Consider the following 23074-nt stretch of genomic DNA (forward strand, 5'->3'; position numbering starts at 1 on the left):
GCAGTTTTCTTTACAAAAAATACTGCACAAAAATTGGGAATTCATTCAAACACACTTTCACAGTTTTGTTAAATGGTATAAAACTCAATTAGTGTCCATTATTAAAAGTGCAGAAACTCAAAACATAGCACAAAACTCTACAAGATCAATAAAAAAAATTAATCAAGTACAATTCATGAAGCAGGTCGTCTAAATAAGTGTAAAATCTGTAACAGATGCATCACTGTACAATGTTACCCTTCACATGTTTAAAATGCTTAAATGATGACCTGAGGGAAAAAAATAAATGTATTTAGTATGCTGATATGTATTTAGCACGGACCCCTTAAAAAATATATATTGATCTCTCTCTCTCTCAAAGTCGAAGTACCGCAATGACCTCTGAATAAAGAGCAAACTCATTTATTCTTTGAGGTGGTGGAATTTGATTGGTTGCTGTGTGCACAATCGCTGGGCGACAAGAGTGACGGTGCAAAATATCTGTACCTTGATTCATGCCACACATCACAACTTCCTAAGAAAGCTATAGGGGTAAAATGCATGACCTTTTAACCTGAAACAGACTCAAAAAAGCTCAGTTGTCTGTGTGAGTTTATGGCCCTGATTATTAATTAAAAATGTAATCGAGGCTATTCTGAACATATATAAATTACACACATTTGCATTATCAGTCCTATGTCACATACGTCTAAGCCTGTCAGAGACAAATTAATATGAGGATGATGGATCCGACTGAAGGAAGAGAAGATGCTGAAAAACAGACAAGTAATTACCCATCAAGAATTAATTATCCATCCAGACGTCAATTAATATGCAAAGGGGAGATGCAAGACTCCCTTTTGGGTTAGCTAAAAACTCATAAATCTTTCAAGCCACACTGTTTTTTACAGCACAACACACAGAGACACACAAGAGACACACAAATTCAGTTCCACATGTATACCTGTAATATGAATGAAGGTTATCTGGACTACATGAAGCAGTGTGTTTTGAAGCCATCACTCACACTACAATAGAAAAACAGGTGTCCTAATAATTTCAGGAAAGGCTCAACAAGGATTTTTATGTTGGCTTGGTCACTGTCCACACCACAAATATAGCAAACATACTTTTCAAATTATTCTATTTTATACTTCAAGGGTTTGCAATTTGGATAAAAACTAATATGTTAGCCAATTAGTATACACATCTAAACATAACTTTGGCAAAAAAAAAATAGGAGCGCAAACGGACGTCAGCTATATTTTTATATAATCATATTATGCTATATAAGAAGAAATTGTTGAATAAAATTGTAGTTTTTTTTCTTTGTGCAAAAAAACAAACAATGTCGAATCTTTATAAAATTAAGGTCGAACCACTGATGTCACATGGACTATTTTATCGATGTCCTTACTACCTTTCTGGGCCTTGAATGTGGTAGTTGCGTTGCTGTATGTGGAAGGTCAGAAAGCTCTCAGATTTCATCAAAAATATCTTAATTTGTGTTCTGAATATAAATGAAGATCTTACGGATTTGGAATGACTTTTCATTTTGCATTTTCTTAAACTATCCCTTTAAGAAATTCTTACCAACCCCAAACTTTTGAACAGTAGAGAAAGTGAAAGTGTGACCAAGTATGGTGACCCATACTCGGAATTAGTGCTCTGCATTTAACCTATCCTAAGGATACACACACACAGTAGGGGAACACACACACCCGGAGCAGTGGGCAGCCATTTATGCTTGCTCAAGGGCACCTCAGTCGTGGTATTGAAGGTGGAAGAGAGTGCTGTACATTCACTCCCCCCACCTACAATTCCTGCCGGACCCAAGACTCGAACTCGCAACCTTTGGGTTACGAGTCCGACTCTCTAACCATTAGGCCACAACTTCCCTATCAACAATGTGAATGTGAACGAGAATTTGATCAACAAATGCTAGACACTGTGAAACAGCAGTACTGTCAAATGGGAGTCGGGTCATCAACAGGCCCAAAACATCTTGTTGAGCCCCATAAGAAAGAAAAACCAACCAATACATGAAAACACACATACCTGTATCTGCTCGGGGGTCCATTGGTCCAGGTTGACTGATTTGACACGTGATATATGCACTCCCAGGTTCCGGTGTATTCCAGCACAGCGGATACAAATAAACACACCAAGATTCCAAGAGGCCCATCGTGGTCCTGCAGGGAAAGAGAGAAGACAGAGAGAATTTAGACCTGCAGTAAAGCACTTCCCAATATCTGAAACAGATAACGCCATCATAACAGGCAGTGAAGAAACAGCGGTTTAAAATAAATCTTCTGAGTCACGGTGCTGCCTCAAGCTCCGACGCTCAATTCCGCCTTGCCATGGCATCGAATAAACCACATTGTGCTGTGATGCTGAAAACCAATATCTAAACTATGGAATTTTGCAGTCGTGATAATAAAATTCGATCCAAGTGCCGGATGAATGCAGCAGGTAGCCCACCTGAATCAACAGTCAATAGCCGCAGGTATCTGAATAAAACAGTGAAACTACATTGTGAGACTCCTGATCTCATCAACCACAGAGAAAAGGGAGAAGAAAAATGTGAATTGTGCTACAATACAGACTTCATGTGATTATCTTCAGCCTGGTTTGTAATATTCAGCTCTCAGAAGTGACTGTAATAGCATGGGGGCGGACGAAAGCGCTCTGGCGGTAGATGCTTACAAAGGCAGAGACGGAGGTTGTGTTTCTTTCAGTTCTGAGAGCAAGAAGTCGATAGCTTTCGGGTGAAAAGCTGCGAGTGGTAGCGGACGGATTGGGGGTGTGGGCGCACTGAGCGGTCCTGACAGTTCTCGGCTGGTTGGTTGGTGCTAGTGAGAGCTCTGCTCCTGACGGGCTATAAATCACCGGGTTTGCTGGGAAATGGATTTCTGTGGTTCACCCGCCCTCTTTGGCTTTATCTACACCTGTCAGCCATCTTAGGATGTGTCCAATTCGCTTCCTCCGTCTCACGCTTTCTCGCAGCACGGAGCCGTATCCCTGGTTTCAGGGGGGGATGGGATCTGTATTCTGCCTGCAGGACGCCTGGCATGGGTTTGCATGCCCATCAGGCAAGAGTAAACCACTGACCCTGGCAGTGCCACCCACACAGCTCCTAATTAGAAAAGAAAATTGTGCACATACACAAGTACAACCATTAGCATAACAAACAATACCGTACTGTTTCTTCACTTTTAAGCATGTTCATAATTTATCCTGCATGATTGCTCAGGATATTAATGGCTATCTTGCTTCTGTTTTGTGCTCAGATGACAAAAGAGGACGGGCGATGCGTGAACAGGATGATAAGATTCCCCCAACGTGCTGGAAAAACTCGGTAAAACTGCGGTATTGAGAGAGAGCGGGTTTCCAGTCTCTTATCTCTCACCCAACCCAAAGTACCATCCGGCTGGCTGCACAGGCTCTGTCTGCCACCCTTCCAGATTTATTAGCCCAATAAAAGGCTGCAAGATTGTGTCTCACACCACTGCACCAGGAGCTGCATAACTCACCCACAATTAAAGAGGGTTAATTTGTCATTGAGTGGAGCCCGGTGCAGTGAAGGGTGCGGTGCCCCTGCGGAGGGGAAGAGCTGGAGGAACTCTCTCCATACTCTCCCTGCTGGACTAAAACGCTGCAGTGCTTATTTCAGGGTTCCCACACCTTCTGACTAATGCATTTCCATAATTTGTCCATGATTCTTACAAATACTTTACAATAGAAAACTCACTCACAAAGGAATAATGCGCTAAGGAATTAAGATTAACAAATTATATTGGCTATAGAAATGTCCATGCCTTTTAAGATAAATTTCTATGAATTTCCCAAGCCCTGTGAAAGTTTCCTTTGGAGTTCCCCGATTCTCCGGGTGTTCCAGGACTGTGAAAACCCCAGTTTCAAAAGTTTCATACAGTCCAAATCAAAAGAACTTAAAGTGTGTGAAATATAATGTTCTCAGTACCACTGCGCTCAATAAGGCAGCCCAAACGAAGTAACAACGTGCTGTCTGGCCCGAGATAACCTCCCTTTGCTGAGGTGCGTCGAAAGACGATGATCTTGTATTGACGATAGCCAGACATATTGTCAAAAACATAAATTATTGGCAATATTAAGAGTATTTGGCATTTCCAATTGATGTGGGCCTGTTACATTCTTATTTTTATTAGGCCTATTATTATTATTATTAAGAAGTTACTTTTCTTATTAAATTAAAATTACAATTAATTTGCCCCGCAATAATTAGCACATAACTGACATGCTGCGAAGATAAGATTAGGCTATTTACTCCTCAATTAAAATGTTTTTAAAACAGGTCTTTTAAAACAGGTCTATTAGGCTATACAATGAATTATAGTCCTATAATTGAAATATTAACAATGCAGTCATCAATAAAAATCAATGAAATAAAAAGCTTTTATTTCAAGCACTGACTTTCAAAAACAACCTGTTTAACACGAAATACGTTTCTTCTCATTTTTTTTCCACTATGTACGGGCCACAAGAGAAATGTTAAGGGAATAAATGAAAACAGCTATAGCCTATATTGTTATCAGCATATGTTGAGATTCGTCTCTCATCATCTCTGAGAGAATAAGCGGCGTCAGATGCCGAAAGCTCCGTCATTACTCTGTTTCATATCTTTTTGTCTCATATTTATACCATATCAGAGGTGGGTAGTAATGAGTTACATTTACTTGAGTAATGTTTTTGGGTAACTAATACTTTTAGAATATATTCAAAGATGGGTACATTTACTCTTACTCAAGTATATTTTTAGAGAAAAAAATTGTACTTTTACTTAGTTACTGTGGGCGACGCTCCTCTCGTTACTGTATCTTAATTCAATACAAGTAAAAAATGCTTCAATTTATTCCAAACGCGCCATTTACTTTTCTTTGGGCAATGTGTGATGCCCATTCACGAATGATTCATTCTTTTGAGTCAATTCTGTTCAAAGGCTTGATCAAACCATTTGGCAAACCAGTGAATCGGTTCGCGAATCAGTTTAAATGATTCGTTCAGTTCCCTGCAGCACTCGCTGAGTCGTCTGAAGCGATTCTCAATCAGAGATGTAACATCAAGAGCGTTGAAGACATGGCTTTGGATCTACAGTCAATTGAAAGCAAATCTGCAAAGGCTTGTTATGAAGATCTTTATTAGATGAACAGCGCGTGTGCTGTCTACGGTTCCACAGGTAACTTTATAGAGAGTGCAAATGTGATTTTATACAACAGTTCAGTAAATAAGAAGTTGATATTGTGTTATATTTTAAACAGAATATTATGTGTTTTCGCTAAATTTAGCAGAGAACATAACTACCTTTAAAGCCATAGCAGAACTGTTGTGCGTCTCGGAGCAACACAGCGGTGTTTAGTTTTTGAATGAATCCGCGTTTTGAACGAATCGTGTAAAGTGATGATTCAAAGAGCTTTCATTAAAAGAGCCGTCTACTTAATCCTTGAATGAATCAGCCGTTCGAATGAATGACTCGAGACATTTACCGCCACCTGCTGGCATATTTAGTTTCTTTAGAGTATCGTTTAATTAAAAAAATACTAATAATACTACTACTACTACTACTAATAATAAAACATTAAAGGGATAGTTCACACCAAAAATTTAATTCTGTCATCATTTACTCAAACTTGAATGACTTACTTTCTTCTGTGGAACATCAAAGAAGGTATTTTGAAGACTGTTGGTAACAAAGCTGTTTTGGTTACCAACGACTTTCATTGTATGAGCAAAAAATACTGAGATGTTTCTCAAATTATCTTCTTTTATGTTCCATAGTCTAGGCCGTTGTAGCCTAAATGTTTGTGTGTAATAAATTTTATGTTGAATCAAATAAAATATTTCTAAAGCTACAAATTTAAAATGTATAAAAAGTTTGAGAACCACTGCAGTAGATAAAGTACCACCTCAGAAAATATTTGGCTCTCCAAGTACCACCATAATGACCAACATTAAAATACAGTAGCGAAGTAGGCTTAACTATTCAGCTACAGCTCTGCACAGTTCAAATACAAGGCAGTTTTATTCCTAATAAGAATATTGTTGTCAGCCACTTTAATGTTGTAAATACACAGTTTGAACTTTAACACTGCACTTTGCTTACATACAGGTAAATAAAAAAACAAAAAAAACAAACACACTGTAAAAAGAATTCCGTAACATTTACGGTAAAAAAAAACGGCAGCTGTGGTTGCCGAAACTCTACTGTAAAACAAATACGGTCACAAATTTAAAAATGTATTTCATATTGAAATATTGATGATAATACACTATTAATTGAATAAAATGAATCTGAATGTTAAAATAAATACATTAAACTTAAAATCAAGTTTAAAGCTGAGCTGACTTGTGGTAGGCTTATCTGAGACATAGATGTGGGCAGCATAATTAAAATATTATAACGAGCAATTTTATATCTCATTAAAATTAAATATTACAGTAATATTAAATACTTGTACTTTTTAAAATTATAAAAAATATTTTATTATTTATTATTTTATTAACCTTTATTTACTTATTTTAATAATTCATTTAATTAAAAATCTAATTTTAATTTTTGCAATTCAATATTTTACAAATTACTACATAACATAAGCAATGAATGAACAAGTCTGGCATCAACAGCTGTCTAACACTTCGTAGCATTTAAGTTAAAAACAAAAGATTTATAACAGTATTACATTATAAATAAAATTATTGGATGAGCCATATTCAAAATGTGACAGCACATCAGTTGATCTGCTGCTACATTGCTGGCCGACCATAAACAACCTACCATTATACTGTCTCTACATCACATGCAAACACTGTAGACATGATGCGTCAAAACGAAATTACTCTCATTATAATCAAGGAAGCTGGAAGCACCTGTCTGCAACATAATTTGCAGCACAGATTGTAGCTTTAACATAAACATCATAGCAAGCTGGCATCTTCCACCACACATCATATAGTCAACCGTCAAGCCACGCAGCACTACTGAGATGGATGTTAACGCCAGGTATAAACAAGGACTCTGATAACCAGCCAAGAGTAGAGGTCAGACAACTGACCGCTGTCTGTCTAGCAGCCCTGCAGACAGACACATCTACATAAACAGGAAATGCTGCGATGGAGGGGAACTGGCAACCAAGACAGGTCATGACCTATGACCCCGTCTAAGCTCTCCCATTCTGCAAGGATGGATGACGGCCTCTAGCGTCCAAAAGGGACCATTTCGGATTCTCAGCTGTGACATGTCGTCGTGATCTTTCTACTTCCCCACTTCCCAAGTCCATTCATTATCGCCGCAGCTGGTCGCAGCAGATGTAGAGCAATGCGAGTGAGTCCCTCAGTCGCTGTACACTGGCTAATAATTTACCATTCACCTTTTCAAAACGGCAGCCGGATGCTGTAAACAAGTCCATGGTAGAAGGATGCGAAGGAGAAAGTGCTGTATAAAATTTCCTCAAAGCTGAGGCATGCTATATTTAGACCTGAGGATAACAAGCAAAGGATGCTTTCAGCAGCTGGGTAGCGAGATACCATTTTTGGGAGAGCCTACAAACGCGCCACACCCTGGGTGTGCGAGGCGGCTCTCCCCTGAAAACTCAATTAAAAGCAGGCCAAATAAATGATTCAGTGTCTAAACATCCAGAGCGGGGCTCGCAGGGACTTTGTGGGTGTAGGTACAGCGGGAAATTTACAGTTGCCTCTGTGGTCCCCAGGTCTCTACCCACTTCATTGAGGAGTCACCCCAGATTTATAATCCTGTAGCTCATTTGCTTGCACTGAATGCACATAAACAATGGGACACGGCCAATATAAGTTGTGCCAAACACATACACACACGTCATTCGTGCCTTTGTAGCACCTGTCTCACTGAAAATTGAGTGGGAGCATCGTTTCGTCAATGTCACCTCAAGGCTACAAGAGAGCATTTGTCAAAATAAACAATAGTCCCTTCTGCCCTCCATCTTTCACTTCTGGGGGAGAGAGCCCCTCTCTCTCTTTTCACTTCCTTCCTAATCCCTTCCATCAGCTCTGCCAAAGAGGGAGGAGAGAGAGGACAGAGGAAGAAAGAAAGGGGAAGAAGAAAAACAGGAGAAGAGAGTGGCACTGTACTTCACCCAGAAACCTCAAAGAACTCGAGGACCCTTCAGCTATGCTCGGGTAACACTTCAAAAGGTTGGTGCGGATTGTACTGGTCTGATCCAGGGACAGGGGCCAGTTGTTGTGTTTCAGGACCACGCACTGCTGCCCTTCACTCCACCTGACATGCTTTTAACAGCTGAATAGGACGCAAACCGTACAAAAAAATCTAACTACACATGGCTGTGTGTACAAGAGAGAGATTCAAATAGGCCAAGTATGTGCAATAATTATGATTTTTTTTGTTAAAAAAACAACAAAAACAACATGCTAATCAAAGCTGCATTTATTTGACCAAAGTACAGTAAAATTCACATTACAATTTTTAATAACTGCTATATGTTTAATCAAATTTGTAAATGTGATCTATTTCTGTGATTGCTAAGCTGAATTTTCAGCAGTTACTGTTTTTAGCATTACTCCAGTCTGTAATATACTGATTGGGTGCTCAGGAAACATTTCTTACTATTATTAATGTTAACGGTTTTAATTAATGTTAATGTTTTTAATCTTGCTTTTGAATTGCAGCATATCACAGTTTCCAGAAGACAGTTTTTTAAATTGGGATAAAACATCATATTACTGTTTATAACTTATTTCTGATCAAATAAATGCAGCCTTACTAGTGAGCTTAAGAATTTTATTTGTATTTATTTAAAAAAAAAAAAGAAAAAAATTTTGAAAAATTTATTTTTTGCAATCAGAAATTTGTCAATATAAAGATGGAACATATAAAGAGATTATATTTATAAATGAAACTCCAAGATGGTAATAAGTTCTTAAAACAGGGAGACAACAAATGGCATATTTAATTTAAAGTAAATGTAAATGAGGCTGTGTGGGATTTTTTTTTTTTTTTTTATTCCATTGAGTTAGACTGTATATAGACTTTTTAAATTAGTGTTTTATATGCATATATATTGTCTGTCACTGTGACGTGCTTTACACAATGTTCATTCATTTAAATTTTCATTATAAAATAAACGAAACTGAACATCCCTTAAAGCTGTAGCTCACATCTCATTTTACAACCCACAATTTCCATTTTTTGGTCAGACATTTTCACCACTGAACAATCTGACAAACATATAAACCAAAAGAAAGCTCCTCAGAGCCATTTTTATTCAAGTCAAACTGAATATAGCATCAACCCTGACAAAGGTCCATCAATGTTTGTGCACGGGTAACCCAGAATATACACAGACAGTGCGGTTCAGCTAGATAACGTGTATGTGTCTTTAAAAATAACTCGTACTGCTTTCTTTAACAGTGCATGACAGCTCTGATGATGTTTATATAATAGACCGTGTGTGTGTGTGTGTGTGTGTTCACGCCTCGTTGGGTCTGTAAGGGCAAGCCACGCTTGTACAGTGCATCTGTGCGCATCTCTAACTAAGTCACTGTGAGTGGCGACTGCTGAGTATAGGTCACTGCACAAAGCATGCTGGGAATGTGACAGTAGGATCCCAGTAAAAAACAGGAAATGCGGCGGCAGTGGCACTTAGCCTCGTCTTTAGGTCCAAAGAGTGAATCGGCACAGCAGTCTGTCAAACACACACCTTAACGTGGACACACACACACACTTTTGGACTGCATAAGGTCATCCATTGAGCCTTTTAGAAGTGCTGCTGCCATTTTCTTAAAAGCCTCCATTTTTCTCTCATTAAAAAGGGTGACGGCAGAAAACAACCACATCACAGAGAACACCGCACACATTCGTATCAACGTGAACCTTCTCAACACCAAATAAAAGGCTTTTAATGTGCATGTGTGTATTTGTTATCCATAACTGGAGGAGAAAATGTGTCTGGTTATGTAATGGCAGAGCGGATGAGGGGGGAAATATGCAGCTCTGTCCATCACAGCCGTGCCCATTAGTGTGGGTTCTAGCTGTATGGACCTCCAGCTGAACACCATAGTGAACACACTTGATGCAGTCTAAAGGGCCTTTCACACCAAACAGCATATGAAAAAGCTAAACGAAAATCACACACGAATGGTTCATTCACACCAGGAATGAAACGAATATAGAAAAGCACATTCCCGTTGGTACAACAGATGCCATAACACACCCTTCAGCTGGTCTATTAGAAGCACGGGATACAGGAAAAGCAAATTTAAGACTGTCAGGTTCACCAATAAAACCAAAAGTAATAAAAAACAGTGTTTAACTAAAGTGATCTGAAGTTTTTGTTTGGTGAAATTGCACTGATGTTAAAGTACGGGTTAATAGCAATATTAAAAAGCCAACAGTTAGTTTCAGGTTAAAGCTGATAACAGATAAACTCTATATGGTTTTATCAAAAATTAAGTTAAACATTAAGAAATAAATACTTTTCAAATGGTAAAAATGTAGGCATCACAAAAATATAATCTACAATATGTAAAATGATATTTGCTAAAAATGTACATGATTTTAAAGATTAAGATGACCACGAAAGTAATCTAAACTTTAAAATGGGGAAATGTGCACACACCATTAAATATCAAATACCAGCCAACACATAGAAAACAACACAAAACTTTAAATACACTACCATTTTTTAGGGGTGCGCCGATCCGATATTCAGTATCAGTATCGCTCGGCGATACTAGCATTTTCTGCCGGATCAGAGTATTGACCGAACCAAATCCGATATTGTGCGTATACTATTGTGTTATTGTTAAGCCCAACAAAAGCCACAAACACATTATAAAACACCATAAAGTTTTCGTGCACTATATTTCAAGTGTTCTGAAGCCGTTACGTAGTTTAATGTGAGGTACAGATCATGAATATCAAGTCAAGTTCACAAACTCTTCTCTCCGCTGCGGCTGTCTGTCATCCTCCATTCAGCGTTCAACCTGTTCAGTTACTACCAGTCAAAACAACGAAACTCTCTTCAAGATTATTAAATGTTCCTACTTGATCTGTAAATAAAGCAATGGTTTTGCATAAAAGGACTTTATCTTTGTGCTGTTTTCAAAATCGCGTTGGTGTCTGTTAGATCACAACACTGGACTAGAGAGCACTATCGCACAGATTTAATACACTACGCATTAATATCTCTTCACTTTGTGCTTTGAACCTTTCTATGCGGAGTTGCGGAGCGCTGTGTGTTGTTTCAAGCGCATCATTCTGTGCATGGGATGCGCTTTAGCGCTTTGTGCCACACTGTATTTGGAGCCTTTCATATCATAATACTTTTGCACAATGAAAGATTATTAATAGCCTTTCTTGTTCGTCTCATCTATCATATGTTTCTGTGCTAAACATTTAAAATAAATTTATTTACATTTTACAGTATACATATTTATATATAAATATATTACTTGTTTTTCATGAATGTATTTTATAACAATACAAAGAACAATGTATCATTTTACATTTAGTCCTACACTTATTCACTTATTTTATTTGTTCCCCACTAAATAATTTTTTTTTGCCACTAATTTTAGATTTTATATAATTATAGACTCATGATTTTTCTAGAGTAACTTTGCTACTGAATTATCCACTAATCTAGTTTATAATAGTATTTTTGTCAGATTATAATTATATATGCATTCATTTGTTGTTTTTTCTTTACAATAAAGTTGTCTATATTAAGTAGATTGTGTGTAACACAAAAAAGTCATGATCAGGTCAACACACATTGAAGTATAAACATTCAACACTGATTTAAAAGGTCCCATGGCATGAAAATTTCACTTTATGAGTTTTTTTAACATTAATATGAGTTCCCCTAGCCTGACTATGGTCCCCCAGTGGCTAGAAATGGCGATAGGTGTAAACCAAACCCTGGGTATCCTGCTTTGCCTTTGTGAAAATGAAAGCTCAGATGGCCCGATCTGGAATCTTCCCCTTATGTCGTCATATGGGGAAAGGTTACCGCCCCTTTCTCTGCTTTGCCCGCCCATGAGAAAATGAGCTACGACGGTGCGAGGCGAGCGCAATTTTTTTTTTCTCTAGAGACATCATGGCTTGCAAACGAGCGAAGCACTGTTTTGCGTCTGAGCAATAAACTGCGCATATTAACAGACAAATTATGTTCATATTTAAAAGTCCAAACAGTAAGCAACAAGTGCTTGGAAACGCTGTTTTTTTAAATGATTTATTGAGGAGTCTGCTGCTTTAAGGCAAACTGAAAGATAAGGTTTTTTTGTTTGGTTTTTTTTTTTAAGTCGCTAGGTTTGTTAGTATGTACCCGTTATGGGAAAAAAGCCCCCTAAAGGGTCTGAAAGTTACTAGATATTGTTCTAAAGTCGCGCTCGTGTGTGTGAGATGCGGGAGCTAATGGCAGCGGGCGGTGGATATTGTTGCGGTCCGCCCAGGTAAAGTCTATGTGGCAAACACTGATCGTATCCAGACACAATATTTTAAACTAACCATTCGATGACGTCCTGCTGTAGCCGCCGAGTTGCAACTTCTTCATTTGGTGCTTCTCCATCCGGATCAGATTCTGGGTCAAACTGAAAAGCTTGAACGACTGCGTGTCTAAGAGCCATTGCGATACATCCACTGTCAATATTAGCAATACAATCTCTCCTCCTCATTAGCATTTAAAGCTACAGACACAGAAATGGCACGTCCTAAGGAAAGCTCATTTTGGGACTGGCTCGTAGTGGCTGAAATTCTGCACCAAGGCTGAATTTCGGGAACGAGACTTCAGATACAGTACTAGGGACCACTTAGGCCTATATAAAAGCATCCAAAAAACAGCATGTCATGGGACCTTTAAAATAAACTGGTATCGGTATCAACAGATACTCAGAATTTTTGGTATCGGATAAGGATCGGTTCTGAAAAAGTGGTATCAAGTCACCCCTACCATTTTTTTAAAGAAATTAATACTTTTCTGCAAGGTCACAGTAAATTGATCAAAAGTGACAGAAACAAAATTATCACATTGTTACAAAAAAATAAATTGAGCTTCAAATTTTGAACTTTCTATTCATCAAACAATCCTAAAAAGGATTATGTTTTTTCTCTTTCTTTCAACACTGATAATCATACATATTTCTTGAGCAGCAAATCGGCATATTAGAATGATTTCTGAAGGATGATGTGACACTGAAGACTGAAAATTCAGCTTTGCCAACACAAATTACATTTTCAAATATATTAACATAGAAAAGTTCTTTTAAAAGAGTCTTTTCAAAAACATTTTTAAAAAATCTTAAAGCCCACACATTTTGAACGATAGTGTGAGTAATATGTATATATTATTGAATAGAATAAACTGTTTCACAAAGTGCAATACTGTGAATGTTTGCTGAATATTTTATACATAGCTAATATTGCAAACTTGCTAATAACAGGGTATGCCTGCAGATCAATGAGTTCATGAGCTCCAACCAAGAAAACCTGTTTGTTGTTGTGCAAATGTTCGTCTCTGGTCTGAATAGCTTCATATGAGTACATTGTTTCTTTTCAAACCATTGTTGATGCTGAACAGTCACAATTAGTGCAAAAGGGCCTAAAGACAGAAGCATCCAAAAGAGGCCGTCCTAGAATCATGCATCATTCTGAACTTAAACCACTCATCTTTCAGCACAGCACAGTACGGCAACACATCTAATTGGTGTTGGTGGGAGACAAAAAATGTACTGGAACTGTAAGATTATGCTTTGCTGCGCTTGGGAGTGTTTTCAGATCCTTCCCACCCCATGATCAACCCCAAAAAAACCTACACACAAGGAAATAAACTCAAAAACCAAGTGTGAAGCAGAAGCGCACGGCAAGCGTATCTAAATACCAACCGTAACAGATAGGCAGCGACCCGCAGAGCCAAGAGGATTTATCTGAAAACTAACAGTGAGACGAAATGCTGACACTGAATACATATAGACTAGCTTCCCTGTGAACTACATGAGAGGACGAGAGAGTAAAATCCTGAGATAGACTGAAAGTAATAAATGTACCTGTGAACACAGGGCTTCACACAAACCAAATTACAAACTGTCAGATTCTCAGCTGGTGCTTCCAAAAAAAAAATCACACAAAGGAGATTGATCAGTCCGCCCTGTGATGCCAAAGATACTTCAGGATCAGGACATTTCTGAGCTGAACTCATAGCTTTAATTCAGATGGATGTGAATTTAAAGAACTATAAGGATGGAAAGAACACTGTGGAAAAAAAGGAGGTGAGGCCTTCATTGTGCTGCTTTAAATATACCGCATTCTCACAGCGCCCCCTGGAGGCAAAGAATGACAGGGTGATGAATAACAAGAATTTCTTCAAAGGTGATACAAGGCACCAAGAATGGCATAAAGTGAGATAGAGAGCATGTTAAGGGCAGTTAATTGGTTGGAGTTGATCAAATCATGATCCCAAAAAAAAAAAAGTTATGTCATCATTCACTGACCCTTATGTCATTCCAAACCTGTATAGCTTTCTTTTTTCTGTTGAACATGAGATATTTTGAGAAATGTATCAGTTTTTTCCATATAATGGAAGTAAATGGACACCAGAACTGGTTCCAAAAGTCTTCAAAATATTTTATTTTATGTTCCAGAAAAGAAGGAATGTGATAGGTGTGAGGGTGAGTAAATGATGACAGAACTGTCCCTTTTTTTTTTGGGGGGGGGGGGGGGGGGGGTGAATAATCCCTTGAATATCTTGATTTCATCTACTCCAACCAATTAGTCAGCTTTCACACGCTTTTTATGTCATTCTTGGTGCCTTTTGAAGAAATGATGGTGTCATCGGAAGAAATTTCATGCATTTAATATTTGGGTAAAATATGTGATTTGTAAGTTTATATTCTTTTTATATTTTGTATCAAATAAACACAAAAAACATTTGCATAACATTTATTTAATTCACACCCACACACAAAAAAACAACAGCCTGAAAACAAAGATGTTAAAGGGATTTTTCACCAAAAATGAGAATTCTGTCATGTATTACTCACCCTCATGTCGTTCCAAACCCGTAAGACCTTCATTCATCTTCAGAACACAGATTAAGATATAAAGGCAGAATATGTGATTTGGAGAAGAACAGGGCCGTGCAGAGACCTTTGGAGGGGCAGGTGCTCAAAGTATCATGAGAGCTGAACACTCTTGTGCAGTGCATGTTTCATTCATACTCGAAGCCTGAGGGCGCTCTCGACCAGAAACTTATGACGTGCAGGAAATCCCTAATATGGACAAACATACAGGCTATCGCAGTAGCTGAGCTGAATAAAAAGCAGAAACGTTTTTACTGATGAAACGTGAAGACAAACACACGATTGCAAAAATATATGGTTTGTGTGTTTTTCAAGTCATCTTCAGGTAATAAATAAATATACTAGACTACACACAGAAATATACTGTAAACAACAGCTGTGCATGATCTCTTCACGCCATTCTCGTAAAATAATAATAACTCAATCATATAAGTTTACAAGCACACCACTCCGCTGAGAACTCCACTTACCGGCAGCCGCGGATGTTATTGAAGGCATCCTAAAGGTGTCTGAACGTGAGGGATCGTCCCGTAGGAGAGCGTCAGGTGAAAGGTGGATAATTTCATTTACGGCTAAACTATTATTAATTAATTTTACTAATAGTTAGATTGGGCAGGCCTTCACAAAAGGGTGTTTAATTACAAAAAAAAAAAAAAAAAATTGCCTTGACAAAAGGGCACATTGGGCATCAAGGGGAAAAGGGGCAGGTGCTCAAGCAAAGATTTCTTAATCAAAATGGCTAGTATGCAGGCGCTAGTATGTAGTTTAATTATTCCCAACAATTAGACTGTTGATGTACATCTAAATGAAGCCACAGTAGCTTCTATTTCCCCTATATTGATCGGCTTTTGTCACAACAGGCTTCCAACAATACTGCAAAGCATTGTGGGGGGAAAGTGAGTCACACTGACAACAGCAGGAGCCATGCAGACCTGCTGTGCCACTCCACATGTACTTCTTTACAGCTCCTAGACCTGTCAAAGTGTCCCAGACAGCCATAGAAACACCACACTATCATTAACGATGACTGGCATAGTTCATTTACATAAAACAGCAGCTCACGGATTGTCGCCAAAGACAAAAACAAGATGAAATAAAGCGATCTTTGAGAAGCAGTAAAAGCTCTTAGATTTTTCAGACCAGAAACCAAAACGAAGCAGACGCAAACACACACAAAATTTGCCAAGACCTTCATCTTCACAGACAGCAGACGCCATGTGACGACACACTCTACACAAAGCCCCCCAAATAAATTAAGACTTCAATTAAAGATTAAAGCCAGTCACAGAGATCCTGAGAGAACTAACTCCTTCATTAGAGGAAAAAAAGAGACCCTGTTCAAAGAAAAGCTCCGCTCTGCCAGTCTTCTGAGGCACGAGAACACACACATACACACACGGCATCTCAAAACTGGCAGTGGAGTCCAACTGAGTGACAGCTGAGTTCGGCCTCACAGAGGGAAGACTAGCAGAGCATGAAATTAGAGCCCTCTATTCCAGCCTAGCAGGAGAAAGACGTCGGACAGAGACTGAGAGAAAAGGTGTGCGCGTATCTGCTATCTGTGACAGGTGAGGGAAGGAAAGGCAGAGCGTTGGGGGGGGGGGGGGGGGGGGGTCTCAGCACAGTGGCTGTTCTGTCAGGTGGAAAGGAGAGGAACGACTGCAAGTGAACATGAGAGAAAGGCCAACTCGCTGTGTTCTCTGTGGACAACCTTAATCGTATACCCACTGGTCTCATAATATGGTGTTAAAAGCGAGTTTTGGAGAATGTGACCTGCAGCCAAAAAGCCTGAATCATTTAAGGTTAAACTGAAAGGATAGATGAGCTTCACTTCAGCTTTGAGTGGTGTTGTGCTGCCCCCTGCTGGTGAGAAGAAAAGTGACTGATTTAACCTAAAGACTTCTATTTCCAATATATATGATCAATACGGTATGGGGAAAATTGTGAAAATGTGTGTAAAAACAGTTGAAACAGTTGTGATAAAGGCTGTGTTTGTAACCATGCATTGTACCGTAATATCAGTTTTAGTTACGACTACTGTTCACAATGTTAAGAGATTTTTTTTTTTTATGTTTTTAAATGATTTTGAAAGAAGTCTGATGTGATAATTTGATGTCTAATTTGATCTGGAATCCAGTAAAAACAGTGAAATACAAAATATTATTACTATTACAATACTATTTTCTGCTTTAATAGATTTAAAAATGCAATTTATTCCTGTGATGACAAAGCTGGACATTTCTTATCATCAACATTGAAAACAGCTGCTTAATATTTTTCAGGAAACAATGACACACTGTTTTCAGGACTCTTTGATGAAAAGAAAGTTCAAAAGAATAGAAATATGTGACATTATAAATGTCTTTACTGTCACTTTTGATCAATTTAATGCTTCTTTGCTGAATAAAAGTAATTTTTCTAACAATTTCCCCTAAATTATACCTAAATGCTACTTCAGATGCAGCTTCTGCAGTGCAAGATTGTTGATACTGATTTCATTTGATTAGTAACAGCCCTATGGGGTCTTATTATTTAACTAAATTTACTAATTAAATGTCTGAATTTAACATGAAAGATGATGCAAGGTTAGACAAAATTACTCTAATAAAGGTAAAAATGCCCCTGAAAATAATTTTACGGTGGCAATTATAGGCCTTTAATTGTTAATTTCTATTACTGCTGTGAACTAACCATCACGCAGAATATGAAGAATATAAAAAGCTTCAGGAGTCACATGCTGTAATTATTGTCTAATTATCCTTTTCATCCTTTACACAAGGCAAGGCAAGGCAAGTTTATTTATATAGCACATTTCATACACAGTGGTAATTCAAAGTGCTTTACATAAAAGAAAGTGAAATAGACATTAAAATCAATAAAAACATGGAAATAAGAATAATAAAAACAAGGAATTTTAAAATGATATAGAAAATGATTTAAAATAAATTTAAAGAAAATGATTATACATAAAATTCATTGCAGTCAGTTTGGACATATAGCACAGTGCTCATTCAAATGCACAGTTAAACAGATGAGTTTTGAGTCTTGATTTAAATGTGGCTAATGTTTTAGCACATCTGATCTCTTCTGGAAGCTGGTTCCAGCTGCGGGCCGCATAATAGCTAAACGCAGACTCCCCTTGTTTTGTGTGAACTCTTGGTATTTCTAACTGACTCGATCCTAATTTAATTTAACATATACATACATATATATATATATATATGTATATGTGTGTGTGTGTGTATATATGTATGTGTGTGTATGTATATATATATATATATATATATATATATATATATATATATATATATATATGTGTGTGTGTGTGTGTGTGTGTATATATATGTATGTGTGTGTGTGTATATATATCAGGATTTCCGTTGTCCGGTAATTGCCGGACATTGGCCGGAAAAAAAATGAAATGTCCGACAAAATTAAATCTCTCCGGTCAAATTGTCCGATTAAAATGGCCTAATAATCCCGCCCCACTAACACAATCTGAATTTGAGAATAAGCCTAAAATGTATAAAGCAAAAATACACCGACCTTTGGCTATGCTATAAAGGAACAGGCTCTACCGTTTGAAAGTTATTAAACAACATCGCATGCTGCATTTAAAATAAAGCGCACGCCTAAGGGGCCGCTCACATATCGCGTCTTTTGCGCGCTCAAGTTCGTTATTTCAAATGGAGACTGAGTGACTGAATTTCTGAGTGAGTTTCTTTCTTCTGCTGAACATAAATGCTATTTTGAAGAAGGTGGAAAACCAAACAGTTGCCGGTCGACAGTGACTTCCATAGGATTTTTCTTTCCATCAAAGTCAATGTAGACCAGCAACTTTGGTTACCCTCATTCTTCAAAATATCTCAATTTGGGATCAGCACAAGAAATTAATAGAGGTTTGGGACAACATGTGAGTGAGTAAATAATGACAAATTAAATTTTTAGGGTGAACTATCCCTTTAAAATGACAGTCGACGGCATGTTTAGTGTCCTGTCTCTTTAAGACCTGCACGCATCTAATATACAGGCACTCATCCGTTTCTCTCTTAACTATTTACTTTAATTTTAGACATAACCAACTGAGTCTGTATGTAAACCTTGTGTGTTTTGACAGTATTGGCGCAAAAGATAACTTAGTTGAGTAATCAGGCGCTGTTAGACAGGCTTTTTAGTGCGCGTGCTTCAGGTGTATGTGCTCAGAAAAAGCGCAGACCAGCGCGCGAATTAAACATTTAACCAGCAAGGCTTGTGTGCAAATAATGTACTTTTGCGATCGCGAATAAGTGCAGTGTCCTGTCAGAGTAACTCTACTGCTGTATGTCGTGTTGTACAGTACATAGAGACGGAGGCGTCAGAACTGTATTTGACATAATGTGTGCTGTAGCACGATACTACGATATTTCTTCAAAAGCAGATCGTGGAGACATTTTTATCGTCGACGATCAAAAATCGTCATATGGCACACCCCAAATAAATAAATAAATAAATAAAACATACACCCAGTGTATACTGTGCAGATAGCTAGCATTTAATTTGGAACGTAGCCCTAAACTCTTCCACATGCTCTATATGAGAGAAAGGCCCAGTGAGCTCTGCTCGAATTAATCACTGCCAAAGACACAAAAGGCTAAATTCCCGTCTTTATTCAGCGAAGACTGTAACAACAGGGAGAGAACTAAGCCAAAACAACACAATGAACATAAATCTAGTCAATAGTTTAACCACATACTTATGCTGTAGGGCAATGTTTCTCTTGCACCACCTGCTGACAAACTAAAGGAAAGTACTTAAACACGCTGAGCGTTACTCACAAATATAGTTATATCACCAAACCGCTTAAAGACACTATCGCTTTGATGAGAGGAAGAGCAGACAGGCTTTAGTAAAGCCTTTAATATAATTAACTGAATACCAACCCATTCTGAGTAACTTAAAACTTCTGTACACGAATGAAGAGACTCAATAACACCAGCTTAGACTGAAAGTTTACCAGACTGGCTCACTTCTAGACCATGAAAGAGAGAACTGAATTGACCCTGACACATGTGGCCACCACCACACACTCTCAGGCTCAAACATCTCAGTTTCAGCTCCACACTGAAATCCGGATGCGGCCCAATTTGATCCAGGCTTTGAGGGGAAAGAAATCTGTCTGAAAAGTATTATAAAGCAGCACAACAGCTGCTCTAACCGAACTCAATCCAGCTGGTAGAGCCGTCCGTGAAGCAGCAGGCTAATACTTAGGCAAAATGAAGCATTGGATGAGGAGATATGAATCACCCATACATGCAAGTCCCTAAATTGGTTGTAGCTTTTATTGAATTATTCTTTAAGAGACTCTTGAATTAAAACAATGAAACAGATGTTTGAAACTAGATTTAAAGTCATATAAAGAAAAAGTTTCTTTGCTAAACACATTCAGTACATTTAACAGACTTGCTACTAGACAAAGAATCAGTGTTTACAGATCACTGGTCAAACTGTACACATTAGCAAACATTAACAAACAAACATTTAAAGGGAAATGTATTAAATATTGTCTAATTTGATCATGCGTTCAGCAACCAATACAAATTTTCCCAACATTTTAATCCATTCACTGGAATTCCACAGATTTCCTTCCATAATCAGCTTTTAGAAAACCTGCAATGTGTGCGTAAAACCCTGAAAAACAAGTCTGCCTGTAATTACTGAAGCCATAATTCATATGGGAATGACATCATCTAATTTTTTGTGAAAGTTAGTATGTTTAGACAGAGCCTGAGCAGGACTGACTCCTCAGCGTGTTTGTCAGAAGCTGAGAATCCAGCCCAAAGGAAAGGAAGCTGCTACTATAGCAAGTATTTCTAGAATTCACCCACAGAGATAGTGATCATGCACATCATTCCTGTCACAAAGAGGAAAGACTCCGTATTGTTTCACTTAGCAGGGGAAATCCTTCTGATGGACATTACAGTGAGGTCAAATATTTCCTGGAATGAAGAGTTACTATATATATAAAAAAAACATACCACATTACACTGATATTAGGGCTATGAATCAATTAAAAATGAATCAAAACCAATCTGATATTTGGTATAATACTGAAAAATTCAGATAATGAAGGATTTTACCATAAAGAATAGCAAATCATTGGATAGACATTACAAAAAGTGTCTTTAGAAGTAATTGCACTGCCATTCAAACGTTTGGGTTTGACAAGTTTTTATAAAATGCTTTAGAATAGTCTCTTATGCTCAACAAGGCTGCATTTATTTACTCAAAAGAATACAGTAAAACAGTGATAATGTGAAATATTATAGATCTTATATACATTTTGTATGCTGTTTTTGGTGCTCAAGAAAATAAAATGATTAATTTCTTTTAAAAATCTTTCTTACTTAAAGGGGTCATCAGATGCAAAATTCACTTGCATGTCGTTTGAACTGAAATGTGTGTTGGCAGTGTGTGTACACAACCAACCTATAATGATAGAAATCCAATGACACAGTGGATTTTTTGTTTTAAATCCCCATAAATCATAACCCAATTCTCATTGTAACTGATTGATGTGATCAAATTTTCAGCATCATTCCTCCAGTCTTCAGTGTCACATGATCCTTCAGAAATCATTCTAATATTTTGATTTGCTGCTCAGAGTATTAAGTTTTCCTTCTTTTTTGTCTATCACATGCCTGATTCAGGAATGGCCAAAAATTTATTTTAAATTAAATTGTGCTTTGTTGGTATAATATCTGCTAGAATGTTAAAAATGTTCAGTGTTAAATATTTTTATGAATAAATAAAAATAAGTGTCTTACTTGCCCAAACTTGCAATAGAAAACTTTTGTAACATGTCTTTACTGTCATGTTCATCGATTGAATACTTCCTCGTTGAATAAAATTATTAATCTCTTTCAAAACTGTTATTATACACCTATTAAAATACACTTTGGTATTAGGCATACATTTAAAATTACTCAAATAACGATATTAAATAACTGCATATCAATTTTATTGAAAGCGCCAAAATTAAGTTAATTCAAGGATATTACTCTGGCAGATGTCTACATTACAAGTCTCTTTAGAAATAAATATTGTTTGATTTATTGTGATATCAATAAATATAAGCTTTTCACTGGCCTAACAGTCCATGGCAAGAGGCTGAATGATGTTTTTGGCCACCGTTCAAGATCCTCTAGCTGTTTTTGAAAGAAAGAACACAAGCAGTGTGAATGGCTCCTTACTCGTTCTGTGCTACTGCTCTCAGTAAATGTGCTTTGGCAAGCTATGTTACCTGTAGTAGCGGCTGGGACTCAATCAAATGGGCAAAAACGTGAAGATAGTTCTTCAAGGCTGATTTGCACAGATGCTAGGAAAATCCCTCACTATGAAATTTATGTACGATTCATTAGTTGCACTTTTTTTACATAAATGAATCACATTACTGCGTCAGCCATAATATTTGTACTCTCCGGATTTTCAAATATACGCTCTCTGTTAATCATAACAACTTCTGGAGGATATACTGACCAGAAAACACACAAAGATGCTTGCTGACGCAGGCTTTCAGCAGTTCTTATCTCTGTGAGTGACAGTGTGAAAGAGAGCACACAGGAGGAAGTACCAGAGCACATTTCCTGTCTGTCCTTGTGGCGTATGCGTGTGCAAGAGGAAGTAAGGGATGGGGAGCCTATCAAATAGACGCATCTCTCAACACTCTCCAGTTGCCAGACACAATGCAAAACCAATACAGTGTGCACGCGCGCACACACACACACACACACACACACACACACACTTCTATCAGCACTTAAATCAGGAAAGACACACACACACACACAAAAGTACTCTCTGCTGTCTTCTGTCTTGAGGCCTGCAGTTATGATTGGATCATTACTCATTACTAGAACTGCCCGGAGGCATTCCCAGAATCTATGCCCACAGAGTTTTACAAAAAGTTCATGTGAGCAGACTCACTGTCTGTAGCTAAATAGATATAATGTTGCTT

At 37.7% G+C, this 23074-nt stretch overlaps 1 protein-coding gene across 3 annotated transcripts in view; it reads right to left on the reverse strand.

Moving 5' to 3' along the window:
• Positions 1-23074, reverse strand: part of LOC306882633 (stromal membrane-associated protein 1-like) — a 125498-nt gene that overhangs the window by 95060 nt on the left and 7364 nt on the right. For all 3 annotated transcript variants that reach the window (XM_079437424.1, XM_079437423.1, XM_079437422.1), the window contains exon 2: positions 2038-2171. In XM_079437424.1, the coding sequence (XP_079293550.1) occupies positions 2038-2171 (134 nt within the window). The remainder of the gene's footprint in view (positions 1-2037; positions 2172-23074) is intronic.

The sequence above is a fragment of the Barbus barbus genome, assembly GCF_936440315.1.
Source record: "Barbus barbus genome assembly, chromosome: 16".
Taxonomy (NCBI): Eukaryota; Metazoa; Chordata; class Actinopteri; order Cypriniformes; family Cyprinidae; genus Barbus; species Barbus barbus.